Below are 15995 nucleotides of genomic sequence, written 5' to 3'. Positions count from 1 at the left end.
CGTAACTATGAAATTAAAAAGACAAACTTTTTAGATAAAAAGTCGAAATTTTAAGATAAAAAGTTATAATCATGAGATTAAAAATCGAAATTATTAAATTAAAAAATCCTAATTATGAGATAAAAAAAATCAAAATTATTACATAAAAAGTCATAATTATGAAATTAAAAATCGAAATTATTCGATAAAAAGTAAAAATTATCAGACAAAAAGTCAAAATTAAGCTATAAAAAGTTGAATTATGAGATAAACAGTAGAAATTATGAAATTAAAAAGTCATAATTATGAGGAAGAAAGTCAAAATCATTAGATTGAAATTTTTTTTTCGAAATTATAAGAAGTCATAATTATGAGATAATAGTCATGTTTGTAAGATACAAAGTCCAAATTATGAAACAATTACATTTTAATTATGAGATACAAAAAAATATAAATGATGAGATAAGAAAGTCGAAATCATGAGGTAAAAAATCAAAATTGTGAAATAAAAAGTTGAAATATGTGAAAAAATTTCATAATTATGAGATAAAAAGTCGAAATTATTAAATTAAAAAGTTATAATTATGAGATAAAAAGTCGAAATTATGAGATAAAAAGTCAAAATTCTGAGATGTAATTATGAGATTAAAAAACGTCGAAATTATGAGATAAAACTCACAAATAAAAAGTCGTAATTATTAGATAAAAAGTAGAAATTATGAGATTAAAAATTGAAATTATTAAATTAAAAAATCCGAATTATGAGATAAAAAAAATCAAAATTCTGACATGAAAAGTCATAATTGTGAGATTAAAAATCGAAATGATTAGATACAATGTCAAAATTATGAGACAAAAAGTCAAAATTAAGCTATAAAAAGTCGAATTATGAGATAAACAGTCACAATTATGAGATGTAATTATGAAACTAAAACATTTCGAAATTATGAGGAAAAAAAATCTCAGTTATCAGATAAAAAGTTGTCATTATGAAATAAAAAAATATAAAATTATTAGATAAAAAGTCGAAATTTTAAGATAAAAAAATCGAAATTTTAAGATAAAAAGTCATAATTATGAGATTAAAAATCGAAATTATGAGATTAAAAAAATTCGAATTATGAGATAAAAAGTCAAAATTCTGAGATGTAATTATGAGATTAAAAAACGTCGAAATTATGAGATAAAACTCACAAATAAAAAGTCGTAATTATTAGATTAAAAAAATAGAAATTACGAGATTAAAAATCGAAATTATTAAATCAAAAAATCCTAATTATGAGATAAAAAAATCGAAATTATCACATGAAACGTCATAATTACTCCTCTCTGAGCTGCCACCTTAACGTGGTAGAGGAGTTTGCGTGTCCCAATGATCCTAGGAGCTATGTTGTCCGGGGGCTTCCATGCCCCCTGGTAGGGTCTCCCAAGACAAACAGGTCCTAGGTGAGGGATCAGACAAAGAGCAGCTCGAAGACTTCTATGGAAATGCAAGAACCGAGACTCAGATTTCCCTCGCCCGGACGCGGGTCACCGGGGCCCCCCTCCCGAGCCAGGCCCGGAGTTGGGGCACGATGGGGAGCGCCTGGTGGCCGGGCCTGTCCCCATGGGGCCCGGCCGGGCACAGCCCGAAGAGGCAACGTGGGTCCCCCCTCCAATGGGCTCACCACCCATAGCAGGGGCCATAGAGGTCGGGTGCAATGTGAGCTGGGCGGTAGCCGAAGGCAGGGCACTTGGCGGTCCGATCCTCGGCTACAGAAGCTAGCTCTTGGGACGTGGAACGTCACCTCGCTGGGGGGGAAGGAGCCTGAGCTAGTGCACGAGGTAGAGAAGTTCCGGTTGGATATAGTCGGACTCACCTCGACGCACAGCAAGGGCTCTGGAACCAGTTCTCTCGAGAGGGGCTGGACTCTCTTCCACTCTGGCGTTGCCAGCAGTGAGAGGCGACGGGCTGGGGTGGCAATTCTTGTTGCCCCCCGGCTCAGAGCCTGCATGTTGGAGTTCAACCCGGTGGACGAGAGGGTAGCTTCCCTCCGCCTTCGGGTGGGGGGACGGGTCCTGACTGTTGTTTGCGCTTACGCGCCAAACAGCAGCTCAGAGTACCCACCCTTTTTGGATTCACTCGAGGGAGTACTTGAGAGTGCTCCCCCGGGTGATTCCCTCGTTCTACTGGGGGACTTCAACGCTCATATTGGCAACGACAGTGAAACCTGGAGAGGCGTGATTGGGAAGAATGGCCGCCCGGATCTGAACCCAAGTGGTGTTTTGTTATTGGACTTTTGTGCCCGTCACGGATTGTCCATAACGAACACCATGTTCAAGCATAAGGGTGTCCATATGTGCACTTGGCACCAGGACACCCTAGGCCGCAGTTCTATGATCGACTTTGTAGTTGTGTCATCGGATTTGCGGCCTCATGTTTTGGACACTCGGGTGAAGAGAGGGGCGGAGCTTTCTACCGATCACCACCTGGTGGTGAGTTGGCTGCGATGGTGGGGGAGGATGCCGGACAGACCTGGCAGGCCCAAACGCATTGTGAGGGTTTGCTGGGAACGTCTGGCAGAGTCTCCTGTCAGAGAGAGTTTCAATTCCCACCTCCGGAAGAACTTTGAACATGTCACGAGGGAGGTGCTGGACATTGAGTCCGAGTGGACCATGTTCCGCACCTCTATTGTCGAGGCGGCTGATTGGAGCTGTGGCCGCAAGGTAGTTGGTGCCTGTCGTGGCGGTAATCCTAGAACCCGTTGGTGGACACCGGCGGTGAGGGATGCCGTCAAGCTGAAGAAGGAGTCCTATCGGGTTCTTTTGGCTCATGGGACTCCTGAGGCAGCGGACAGGTACCGACAGGCCAAGCGGTGTGCGGCTTCAGCGGTCGCGGAGGCAAAAACTCGGACATGGGAGGAGTTCGGGGAAGCCATGGAAAACGACTTCCGGACGGCTTCGAAGCGATTCTGGACCACCATCCACCGCCTCAGGAAGGGGAAGCAGTGCACTACCAACACCGTGTATGGTGCGGATGGTGTTCTGCTGACCTCGACTGCGGAAGTTGTGGATCGGTGGAGGGAATACTTCGAAGACCTCCTCAATCCCACCAACACGTCGTCCTATGAGGAAGCAGTGCCTGAGGAATCTGTGGTGGGCTCTCCTATTTCTGGGGCTGAGGTTGCTGAGGTAGTTAAAAAGCTCCTCGGTGGCAAGGCCCCGGGGGTGGATGAGATCCGCCCGGAGTTCCTTAAGGCTCTGGATGCTGTAGGGCTGTCTTGGTTGACAAGACTCTGCAGCATCGCGTGGACATCGGGGGCAGTACCTCTGGATTGGCAGACCGGGGTGGTGGTTCCTCTCTTTAAAAAGGGGAACCGGAGGGTGTGTTCCAACTATCGTGGGATCACACTCCTCAGCCTTCCCGGTAAGGTCTATTCAGGTGTACTGGAGAGGAGGCTACGCCGGATAGTCGAACCTCGGATTCAGGAGGAACAGTGTGGTTTTCGTCCTGGTCGTGGAACTGTGGACCAGCTCTATACTCTCGGCAGGGTCCTTGAGGGTGCATGGGAGTTTGCCCAACCAGTCTACATGTGCTTTGTGGACTTGGAGAAGGCATTCGACCGTGTCCCTCGGGAAGTCCTGTGGGGAGTGCTCAGAGAGTATGGGGTTTCGGACTGTCTGATTGTGGCGGTCCGCTCCCTGTATGATCAGTGTCAGAGCTTGGTTCGCATTGCCGGCAGTAAGTCGGACACGTTTCCGGTGAGGGTTGGACTCCGCCAAGGCTGCCCTTTGTCACCGATTCTGTTCATAACTTTTATGGACAGAATTTCTAGGCGCAGTCAAGGCGTTGAGGGGATCCGGTTTGGTGGCTGCAGGATTAGGTCTCTGCTTTTTGCAGATGATTTGGTCCTGATGGCTTCATCTGGCCAGGATCTTCAGCTCTCACTGGATCGGTTCGCAGCTGAGTGTGAAGCGACTGGGATGAGAATCAGCACCTCCAAGTCCGAGTCCATGGTTCTCGCCCGGAAAAGGGTGGAGTGCCATCTCCGGGTTGGGGAGGAGATCTTGCCCCAAGTGGAGGAGTTCAAGTACCTCGGAGTCTTGTTCACGAGTGAGGGAAGAGTGGATCGTGAGATCGACAGGCGGATCGGTGCGGCGTCTTCAGTAATGCGGACGCTGTATCGATCCGTTGTGGTGAAGAAGGAGCTGAGCCGGAAGGCAAAGCTCTCAATTTACCGGTCGATCTACGTTCCCATCCTCACCTATGGTCATGAGCTTTGGGTTATGACCGAAAGGACAAGATCACGGGTACAAGCGGCCGAAATGAGTTTCCTCCGCCGGGTGGCGGGGCTCTCCCTTAGAGATAGGGTGAGAAGCTCTGTCATTCGGGGGGAGCTCAAAGTAAAGCCGCTGCTCCTCCGCATCGAGAGGAGCCAGATGAGGTGGTTCGGTCATCTGGTCAGGATGCCACCTGAGCGCCTCCCTAAGGAGGTGTTTAGGGCATGTCCGACCGGTAGGAGGCCACGGGGAAGACCCAGGACACGTTGGGAAGACTATGTCTCCCGGCTGGCCTGGGAACGCCTCGGGATCCCCCGGGAGGAGCTGGACGAAGTGGCTGGGGAGAGGGAAGTCTGGGCTTCCCTGCTTAGGCTGCTGCCCCCGCGACCCGACCTCGGATAAGCGGAAGAAGATGGATGGATGGATGGACGTCATAATTATGAGATTAAAAATCGAAATGATTAGATACAAAGTCAAAATTATCAGACAAAAAGTCAAAATTAAGGTAAAAAAATTCGAAATTATGAGAAAAAAATCTCAGTTATCAGATAAAAAGTTGTCATTATAATATAAAAAATACAAAATTATTAGATACAATGTCGAAATTTTAAGATAAAAAAAAATCGAAATTTTAAGATAAAAAAAAATCATAATTATGAGATTAAAAATCGAAATTATGAGATTTAAAAAAAATTCGGATTATGAGGTAAAAAGTCATAGATATGATATAGAAAAAAATTACAATTATGAGATGCAATTATGAGATAAAACAAATCTAAATAATGGAATAAAAAGTCAAATTTATGTCAAGAGTTCAGCAATGCAGTTTGTATCTCATAATGTTGACGTTGTATCTCCTAATTGCAACTTTTTTATCTCATATTTATAACTTTCTTATCTCATAAGTTTCGATTTTTTTTAAATCTCATAAATATGAAGATTTAGCTCCTAAATCGAAATTATGAGATAAAAAGTCAAAATTCTGAGATGTAATTATGAGATTAAAAAACGTCGAAATTATGAGATAAAACTCACAAATAAAAAGTCGTAATTATTAGATAAAAAGTAGAAATTACGAGATTAAAAATCGAAATTATTAAATTAAAAAATCCTAATTATGAGATAAAAAAATCGAAATTATGACATGAAACGTCATAATTATGAGATTAAAAATCGAAATGATTAGATACAAAGTCAGAATTATCAGACAAAAAGTCAAAATTAAGCTAAAAAATTCGAAATTATGAGAAAAAAATCTCAGTTATCAGATAAAAAGTTGTCATTATAATATAAAAAATACAAAATTATTAGATACAATGTCGAAATTTTAAGATAAAAAAATTCAAAATTTTAAGATAAAAAATCATAATTATGAGATTAAAAATCGAAATTATGAGATTTTAAAAAATTAGGATTATGAGGTAAAAAGTCATAGATATGATATAGAAAAAAATTACAATTATGAGATGCAATTATGAGATAAAAAAAAATCTAAATAATGGAATAAAAAGTCAAATTTATGACAAGAGTTCAGTAATGCAGTTTGTATCTCATAATGTTGACATTGTATCTCCTAATTGCAACTTTTTTATCTCATAATTATAACTTTCTTATCTCATAATTTCGATTTTTTTTTTAAATCTCATAAATATGAAGTTTTAGCTCCTAAATTGAAATTATGAGATAAAAAGTCAAAATTCTGAGATGTAATTATGAGATTAAAAAACGTCGAAATTATTAGATAAAACTCACAAATAAAAAGTCGTAATTATTAGATAAAAAGTAGAAATTACGAGATTAAAAATCGAAATTATTAAATTAAAAAATCCTAATTATGAGATAAGAAAATCGAAATTATGACATGAAACGTCATAATTATGAGATTAAAAATCGAAATGATTAGATACAAAGTCAAAATTATCAGACAAAAAGTCAAAATTAAACTAAAAAAATTCGAAATTATGAGAAAAAAATCTCAGTTATCAGATAAAAAGTTGTCATTATAATATAAAAAATACAAAATTATTAGATACAATGTCGAAATTTTAAGATAAAAAAAAAAAATCGAAATTTTAAGATAAAAAATCATAATTATGAGATTAAAAATCGAAATTATGAGATTTAAAAAAATTCGGATTATGAGGTAAAAAGTCACAGATATGATATAGAAAAAAATTACAATTATGAGATGCAATTATGAGATAAAAAAAATCTAAATAATGGAATAAAAAGTCAAATTTATGACAAGAGTTCAGTAATGCAGTTTGTATCTCATAATGTTGACGTTGTATCTCCTAATTGCAACTTTTTTATCTCATATTTATAACTTTCTTATCTCATAATTTCGATTTTTTTTTTAATCTCATAAATATGAAGTTTTAGCTCCTAAATCGAAATTATGAGATAAAAAGTCAAAATTCTGAGATGTAATTATGAGATTAAAAAACGTCGAAATTATGAGATAAAACTCACAAATAAAAAGTCGTAATTATTAGATAAAAAGTAGAAATTACGAGATTAAAAATTGAAATTATTAAATTAAAAAATCCTAATTATGAGATAAAAAATCGAAATTATGACATGAAACGTCATAATTATGAGATTAAAAATCAAAATGATTAAATACATAGTCAAAATTATCAGACAAAAAGTCAAAATTAAGCTAAAAAAATTCGAAATTATGAGAAAAAAATCTCAGTTATCAGATAAAAAGTTGTCATTATAATATAAAAAATACAACATTATTAGATAAAAAGTCGAAATTTTAAGATTAAAAAAATCGAAATTTTAAGATAAAAAATCATAATTATGAGATTAAAAATCGAAATTATGAGATTAAAAAAAATTCGGATTATGAGGTAAAAAGTCATAGATATGATATAGAAAAAAATTACAATTATGAGATGCAATTATGAGATAAAAAAAAATCTAAATAATGGAATAAAAAGTCAAATTTATGACAAGAGTTCAGTAATGCAGTTTGTATCTCATAATGTTGACATTGTATCTCCTAATTGCAACTTTTTTATCTCATAATTATAACTTTCTTATCTCATAATTTCGATTTTTTTTTTAAATCTCATAAATATGAAGTTTTAGCTCCTAAATTGAAATTATGAGATAAAAAGTCAAAATTCTGAGATGTAATTATGAGATTAAAAAACGTCGAAATTATTAGATAAAACTCACAAATAAAAAGTCGTAATTATTAGATAAAAAGTAGAAATTACGAGATTAAAAATCGAAATTATTAAATTAAAAAATCCTAATTATGAGATAAGAAAATCGAAATTATGACATGAAACGTCATAATTATGAGATTAAAAATCGAAATGATTAGATACAAAGTCAAAATTATCAGACAAAAAGTCAAAATTAAACTAAAAAAATTCGAAATTATGAGAAAAAAATCTCAGTTATCAGATAAAAAGTTGTCATTATAATATAAAAAATACAAAATTATTAGATACAATGTCGAAATTTTAAGATAAAAAAAAAAATCTAAATTTTAAGATAAAAAATCATAATTATGAGATTAAAAATCGAAATTATGAGATTTAAAAAAATTCGGATTATGAGGTAAAAAGTCACAGATATGATATAGAAAAAAATTACAATTATGAGATGCAATTATGAGATAAAAAAAATCTAAATAATGGAATAAAAAGTCAAATTTATGACAAGAGTTCAGTAATGCAGTTTGTATCTCATAATGTTGACGTTGTATCTCCTAATTGCAACTTTTTTATCTCATATTTATAACTTTCTTATCTCATAATTTCGATTTTTTTTTTAATCTCATAAATATGAAGTTTTAGCTCCTAAATCGAAATTATGAGATAAAAAGTCAAAATTCTGAGATGTAATTATGAGATTAAAAAACGTCGAAATTATGAGATAAAACTCACAAATAAAAAGTCGTAATTATTAGATAAAAAGTAGAAATTACGAGATTAAAAATTGAAATTATTAAATTAAAAAATCCTAATTATGAGATAAAAAATCGAAATTATGACATGAAACGTCATAATTATGAGATTAAAAATCAAAATGATTAAATACATAGTCAAAATTATCAGACAAAAAGTCAAAATTAAGCTAAAAAAATTCGAAATTATGAGAAAAAAATCTCAGTTATCAGATAAAAAGTTGTCATTATAATATAAAAAATACAACATTATTAGATAAAAAGTCGAAATTTTAAGATTAAAAAAATCGAAATTTTAAGATAAAAAATCATAATTATGAGATTAAAAATCGAAATTATGAGATTAAAAAAAATTCGGATTATGAGGTAAAAAGTCATAGATATGATATAGAAAAAAATTACAATTATGAGATGCAATTATGAGATAAAAAAATCTAAATAATGGAATAAAAAGTCAAATTTATGTCAAGAGTTCAGCAATGCAGTTTGTATCTCATAATGTTGACATTGTATCTCCTAATTGCAGCTTTTTTATCTCATATTTATAACTTTCTTATCTCATCATTTCGATTTTTTTTTAAATCTCATAAATATGAAGTTTTAGCTCCTAAATCTGAGATGTAATTATGAGATTAAAAAACGTCGAAATTATGAGATAAAACTCACAAATAAAAAGTCGTAATTATTAGATAAAAAGTAGAAATTACGAGATTAAAAATCGAAATTACTAAATTAAAAAATCCTAATTATGAGATTAAAAAAAAAAATCGAAATTATGACATGAAACGTCATAATTATGAGATTAAAAATCGAAATGATTAGATACAAAGTCAAAATTATCAGACAAAATGTCAAAATTAAGCTAAAAAAATTCAAAATTATGAGAAAAAAATCTCAGTTATCAGATAAAAAGTTGTCATTATAATATAAAAAATACAAAATTATTAGATGCAATGTCGAAATTTTAAGATAAAAAAAAATATCCAAATTTTAAGATAAAAAAATCATAATTATGAGATTAAAAATCGAAATTATGAGATTTAAAAAAATTCGGATTATGAGGTAAAAAGTCATAGATATGATATAGAAAAATTGCAATTATGAGATGCAATTATGAGATAAAAAAATCTAAATAATGGAATAAAAAGTCAAAATTATGATAAGAGTTCAGTAATGCAGTTTGTATCTCATAATGTTGACATTGTATCTCCTAATTGCAACTTTTTTATCTTATATTTATAACTTTCTTATCTCATAATTTCGATTTTTTTTAAATCTCATAAATATGAAGTTTTAGCTCCTAAATCGAAATTATGAGATAAAAAGTCAAAATTCTGAGATGTAATTATGAGATTAAAAAACGTCGAAATTATGAGATAAAACTCACAAATAAAAAGTCGTAATTATTAGATAAAAAGTAGAAATTACGAGATTAAAAATCGAAATTATTAAATTAAAAAATCCTAATTATGAGATTAAAAAAAATAATCGAAATTACGACATGAAACGTCATAATTATGAGATTAAAAATCGAAATGATTAGATACAAAGTCAAAATTATCAGACAAAAAGTCAAAATTAAACTAAAAAAATTCGAAATTATGAGAAAAAAATCTCAGTTATCAGATAAAAAGTTGTCATTATAATATAAAAAATACAAAATTATTAGATACAATGTCGAAATTTTAAGATAAAAAATCATAATTATGAGATTAAAAATCGAAATTATGAGATTAAAAAAATTCGGATTATGAGGAAAAAGTCACAGATATGATATAGAAAAAAATTACAATTATGAGATGCAATTATGAGATAAAACAAATCTAAATAATGGAATAAAAAGTCAAATTTATGTCAAGAGTTCAGCAATGCAGTTTGTATCTCATAATGTTGACATTGTATCTCCTAATTGCAACTTTTTTATCTCATATTTATAACTTTCTTATCTCATAATTTCGATTTTTTTTAAATCTCATCAATATGAAGTTTTAGCTCCTAAATCGAAATTATGAGATAAAAAGTCAAAATTCTGAGATGTAATTATGAGATTAAAAAACGTCGAAATTATGAGTTAAAACTCACAAATAAAAAGTCGTAATTATTAGATAAAAAGTAGAAATTACGAGATTAAAAATCGAAATTATTAAATTAAAAAATCCTAATTATGAGATAAAAAAATCGAAATTATGACATGAAACGTCATAATTATGAGATTAAAAATCGAAATGATTAGATACAAAGTCAAAATTATCAGACAAAAAGTCAAAATTAAGCTAACAAAATTCGAAATTATGAGAAAAAAATCTCAGTTATCAGATAAAAAGTTGTCATTATAATATAAAAAATACAAAATTATTAGATAAAAAGTCGAAATTTTAAGATAAAAAAATCGAAATTTTAAGATAAAAAAATCATAATTATGAGATTAAAAATCGAAATTATGAGATTTAAAAAAAATCGGATTATGAGGTAAAAAGTCATAGATATGATATAGAAAAAAATTACAATTATGAGATGCAATTATGAGATAAAAAAAATCTAAATAATGGAATAACAAGTCAAATTTATGACAAGAGTTCAGTAATGCAGTTTGTATCTCATAATGTTGACATTGTATCTCCTAATTGCAACTTTCTTATCTCATAATTTCGATTTTTTTTTTTTAAATCTCATAAATATGAAGTTTTAGCTCCTAATTATGACTTGTTATCACATATTTTCACATTTTTTATCTCACAGTTTCAACTTTTTTTCTCTCATAAATATGGCTTTTTATATCATAATTATGACTTTGTATTTTATCATTTCGTGATAATTTAAGGTTTTTTTTTACTGTTAATGTCTTTTCAACGGCGGCCACGGGCTTCCGTAGCCGTGTACTATAGTTCCAGGTGCAGTTAGTGTCATGTACCGCTGGGGGCAGCAGCGCGCACTGACGGCCATCATTTTCAACAGAAGAAGAATCACAAACACACAACATGGCGAGGCACGAAAACCAGCACAAAACAGAAAATCTGGAACTGTATCCTTTCACTTCATTCCTCAACATCAATTATCCAAGGTATATTTGTTGTTTTTTTAAAGATTAGTTTGTGTCGTACTTTGAGCAGGCACGTTAGTTTTATAGCTGCTAAAGTGACGCCATCGCATAGAAAGATATCCGCCTACGTTTTGGATGTGCAGAAGTTATTCCAGTACGCATTTGGACTAATACAATAATACAGAACATGTTAGACCAATATATAATACTTAAATGACAATATTGGAATTACGACGTGTATGTAAAAAGCGATAAACCGTTTTTTTAGTGGCCAATGTGGTGAAGCACTTCACTGACCACCACCAGGGGGCGTCCAAGTGCTTAACACTAGTGATGGGTTGATGAAGCGTTTCGACACGTTGCAAAACTGTATTGATACTGTGTCGATACTGTGTCACTAAATACTGACATCTGCTGGACATTAAAAATCCCTACAGGCAACCTATGGACCAACTCAACTGACACTGATTTGATGCCCTAGTACAGGGGTCACCAACCTTTTTGAAACCAAAAACTACTTCTTGGGTACTGATTAATGCGAAGGGCTACCAGTTTGACACACACTTAAATAAATAAATATATTGTCATTTGTAAGTTACACGTAAGTGTGATTTAAACAAAAATAGCTAAATAAATACATTTATATATATATAAAAAAATGGGTATTTCTGTTTGTCATTCCGTCGTACATTTCTTTTCCTTTTACGGAAGGTTTTTTGTAGAGAATAAATGATAAAAAAAAAAACACTTAATTGAACGGTTTAAAAGAGGAGAAAACACGAAAAAAATTAAAATAACATTTTGAAACATAGTTTATCTTCAATTTCGACTCTTTCAAATTCAAAATTCAACCGACAAAAAGAAGAGGAAAAACTAGCTAATTTGAATCTTTTGGAAAAAATTAAAAAAAGAATTTATGGAACATCATTAGTCATTTTTCCTGATTAAGATACATTTTAGAATTGTGATGACATGTTTTAAATTGGTTAAAATCCAATCTGCACTTTGTTACAATATATAACAAATTGGACCAAGCTATATTTCTAGCAAAGACAAATCAGTATTTCTTCTAGATTTTCCAGAACAAAAATTTGAAAAGAAATTCAAAATACTTTGAAATAAGATTTAAATTTGATTCTACAGATTTTCTAAATTTGCCAGAATAATTTTTTTGAATTTTAATCATAGTAAGTTTGAAGAAATATTTCACAAATATTCTTCGTCGAAAAAAACAGAAGCTAAAATATTTATTATTCTTTACAATAATAAAAAAATTTTTTTTTACTTGAACATTGATTTAAATTGTCAGGAAAGAAGAGGAAGAAATTTAAAAGGTAAAAAGGTATATTTGTTTAAAAATCCTATAAGGTTGTATTTTTTCTCTAATGTTGTATTTCTAAAAGTAATAAGAAGCAAAGTAAAAAATAAATGAATTGAGTTAAACAAGTGAAGACCCATCCATCCATCCATTTTCTACCGCTTATTCCAAGTGAAGACCAAGTCTTTAAAATATTTTCTTGGATTTTCAAATTCTATTTGAGTTTTGTCTCTTTTAGAATTAAAAATGTCGAGCAAAGCGAGACCAGCTTGCTAGTAAATAAATACAATTTAAAAAATAGAGGCTAGTGATGGGTCCGGCAACACCGATGCATCGGCGCATGCGTCGAGCTCATAGAGCGAAACCCTGTGTCGGTGCGCGTACCGCTTTTAGAAAGTCACGTGACCGATCATGAGCTGTTTTGGTCACGTGACCGATACGCGAACTGTGTCGCACTGACGCCTCCTCTGTGCCCTGTGAGCGGCTCTTTTCTACAGCCGGAGAAATAATAACTAAGAAGAGAAATCGTCTAAAATTGAATACGTTGGAAAAACTGTTTTTTTTTTTTAATAAAAATGTGTAAAAAAAACATAAATAATAATTTCCAGGTCCACAAGCATCCTCATTCACAACACGTTCTCTTAGATTTCCATGTTATGATACATGTTCACATTATTTATTGACTGTATCTAAAAAAGACAAAACATATATTTTTATTTAAATGAAGTTATGAAATAATCCTAAATGAAATACAATGACTTGGTTTATATTATTGTATATACTAGGTCAGTGGTTCTCAACCTTTTTTCAGCAATGTACCCCCTGTGAATTTTTAATTCAAGTACCCCCTAATCAGAGCAAAGCATTTTTGGTTGAAAAAAAAAAGATAAATAAGTAAAATACAGCACTATGTCATCAGTTTCTGATTTATTAAATTTTATAACAGTGCAAAATATTGCTCATTTGTAGTGGTCTTTCTTGAACTATTTGGAAAAAAAGATATGAAAATAACTAAAAACTTGTTGAAAAATAAACAAGTGATTCAATTATAAATAAAGATTTCTGCACATAGAAGTAATCATCAACTTAAAGTGCCCTCTTTGGGGATTGTATTAGAGATCCATCTGGATTCATGAACTTAATTCTAAACATTTCTTCACAAAAAAAAAAAATCTTTAACATCAATATTTATGGAACATGTCCACAAAAAATCTAGCTGTCAACACTGAATATTGCATTGTTGCATTTCTTTTCACAGTTCTTTTTGACAGACATTTTAGTGACAAACCTGAGCTTGTGCTTCACTGAGTTTATGAACTTACATTCATATTTTGTTGAAGTATTATTCAATAAATATATTTATAAAGGATTTTTGAATTGTTGCTATTTTTAGAATATTTAAAAAAAATCTCACGTACCCCTTGGCATACCTTCAAGTACCCCCAGGGGTACGCGTACCCCCATTTGAGAACCACTGTACTAGGTCATAAAATCAGTGTCAGTTGAGTCGGTCCATAGGTTGCCTGTAGGGATTTTTAATGTCCAGCAGATGTCAGTATTTAGTGACACAGTATCGACACAGTATCAATACCGTTTTGCAATGTGTCGAAACGCTTCATGACGCCTCATCAACCCATCACTAATAGAGGCAGCTCACTGGTAAGTGCTGCTATTTGAGCTATTTTTAGAACAGGCAAGCGGGCAACTCATCTGGTCCTTACGGGCTACCTGGTGCCCGCGGGCACCGCGTTGGTGACCCCTGCCCTAGTATATACAATAATATAAACCAAGTCATTGTATTTCATTTAGGATTATTTCATATCTTCATTTAAATAAAAATATATTTTTATCTTTTTTAGATAGTCAATAAATAATGTGAACATGTATCATAACATGGAAATCTAAGAGAACGTGTTGTGGATGATTGTGGACTGGGAATTTTTTTAATTTTATTTTTTTTACACATTTTTATAAAAAAAAAAGAAGAAAAGTTTTTCCGACGTATTACATTTTAGACGATTTCTCTTCTTAGTTATTATTTCTCCGGCTGTAGAAAAGACCCGCTCACAGGGCACAGAGGAGGCGTCAGTGCGACACAGTTCGCGTATCGGTCACGTGACCGAAACAGCTCATGATCGGTCACGTGACTTTCCAAAAGCGGTACGCGCACCGACACAGGGTTTCGCTCTATGAGCTCGACGCATGCGCCGATGCATCGGTGTTGCCGGACCCATCACTACTTAACACTTTAGCCACACTGACTCCTGCTAAAGTTATTTACTACACATTAGACTTGTTCAGATTGTAACATATTACGTCAACCCTGCATGATGACAAATATCTTCAGCAGCTGCAAGTTTCCTTCACCTGCCCTCAGTTCTCTAGAAGTTCCCTTCCCGTCCTCACGTCACGCCACCATCGCTCTGCGCTCTCTAAATCCGGACCGCGAGCCGAGGAAAGGAGGCATCAGCAAGCATCTGTCGGTGTCTGGAAGGACGTTGTCCGTGTGAGGAAATCTTCACCGCCGTCATCTCCATCAGCCAATCAAACAGCTGGCCTTGACCCGCATCTCGTCTTGTTTCAGGAGGTGGAGCGCCGACGAAGCTCGGATCCTCCGTGTATCCGTCAACTCCTTCCTGGACAACCTGACCCTGGTGACGGAGACCATGCAGATGTTTCCCACGGACACTTGAGCCACAGGAAGGTCGCGTCCTCTTGTCCCGCCTCTTTGTGTCATTACTACTAAAGCTTTGTTCTGACACTGAAATAAGGTTTTTTTTGTCTACATTTTGTGAACTGAATTCAAGCTGTAAATCATTGAATAGAAATGTGTGAGAAAAATGTGTTTTAAAATTCAGAGCACAAATATATGTTGGTTCAAAACTCACCTGATTGGCTGGTTCTGAGACAGGATTGATTGCTTCATTCTTAATTGTCCTAAAGTGAGTTGCTTTTAAAATGCAGCTTTTTTTCCCCTTTACAAGCTGTTTGTTTACAAGCTTTTTTAATTTCTCTTTGCTATTTGGGCTTATTAGACCCTAATTAGAATAAGTTCATAAGTACACAAATGTGTACTTCATGTTTAGTGACATGCTAATTCTTATTTTTACACTTTTTTTTTTTTTTACAAATTCCATTGTATGTTATACTCTTCTGACACCACCAGATGGCAGTATAAGTGTCCACATAAGACCCCAATTCAGTAGTGTACACAATTTTGGAAATAAGAGCTAAAAGGTGCTGTCCACGCATGTGGCCACTAAGCTTTTAGAGGTTCACACACATTTCCATCCATCCATCCATCTTCTTCCGCTTATCCGAGGTCGGGTCGCGGGGGCAGCAGCCTAAGCAGGGAAGCCCAGACTTCCCTCTCCCCAGCCACTTCGTCCAGCTCTTCCTGTGGGACCCCGAGGCGTTCCCAGGCCAGCCGGGAGACATAGTCTTCCCAACGTGTCCTGGGTCTTCCCCGC

The 15995-nt window shown here is 33.7% G+C and overlaps 1 protein-coding gene across 3 annotated transcripts; it reads left to right on the top strand.

Moving 5' to 3' along the window:
- The first annotated feature begins 11085 nt into the window (after nucleotides 1–11085).
- LOC133574598 (L antigen family member 3-like) lies at nucleotides 11086–15412 on the top strand. 3 transcript variants are annotated; one of them, XM_061926780.1, is made up of 3 exons: nucleotides 11086–11189; nucleotides 14903–15031; nucleotides 15110–15412. In XM_061926780.1, the coding sequence occupies exons 1-3, from the start codon at nucleotides 11146–11148 to the stop codon at nucleotides 15216–15218; spliced, it is 282 nt and encodes a 93-aa protein (XP_061782764.1). In that variant the 5' UTR covers nucleotides 11086–11145; the 3' UTR covers nucleotides 15219–15412. The 3 variants fall into 3 exon arrangements, with proteins under 3 accessions (XP_061782764.1, XP_061782763.1, XP_061782762.1); XM_061926779.1 differs by having other exon boundaries at nucleotides 11117–11228; nucleotides 14876–15031; XM_061926778.1 differs by having other exon boundaries at nucleotides 11117–11228; nucleotides 14873–15031.
- The last annotated feature ends 583 nt before the right edge of the window (nucleotides 15413–15995 follow it).

Source organism: Nerophis lumbriciformis, linkage group LG32 (genome assembly GCF_033978685.3).
Source record: "Nerophis lumbriciformis linkage group LG32, RoL_Nlum_v2.1, whole genome shotgun sequence".
NCBI lineage: Eukaryota > Metazoa > Chordata > Actinopteri > Syngnathiformes > Syngnathidae > Nerophis > Nerophis lumbriciformis.
This window is presented reverse-complemented; position numbering and strand designations above follow the sequence as displayed.

Coding starts and splice junctions, on each gene's coding strand:
- LOC133574598 (XM_061926778.1), top strand. CDS start 11,146: ATGGCGAGGCACGAAAACCAGCACAAAACAGAAAATCTGGAACTGTAT. Junction 11,229..14,872: donor CTCAACATCAATTATCCAAG/GTATATTTGTTG, acceptor AAATATCTTCAG/CAGCTGCAAGTTTCCTTCAC. Junction 15,032..15,109: donor TCTGGAAGGACGTTGTCCGT/GTGAGGAAATCT, acceptor GTCTTGTTTCAG/GAGGTGGAGCGCCGACGAAG.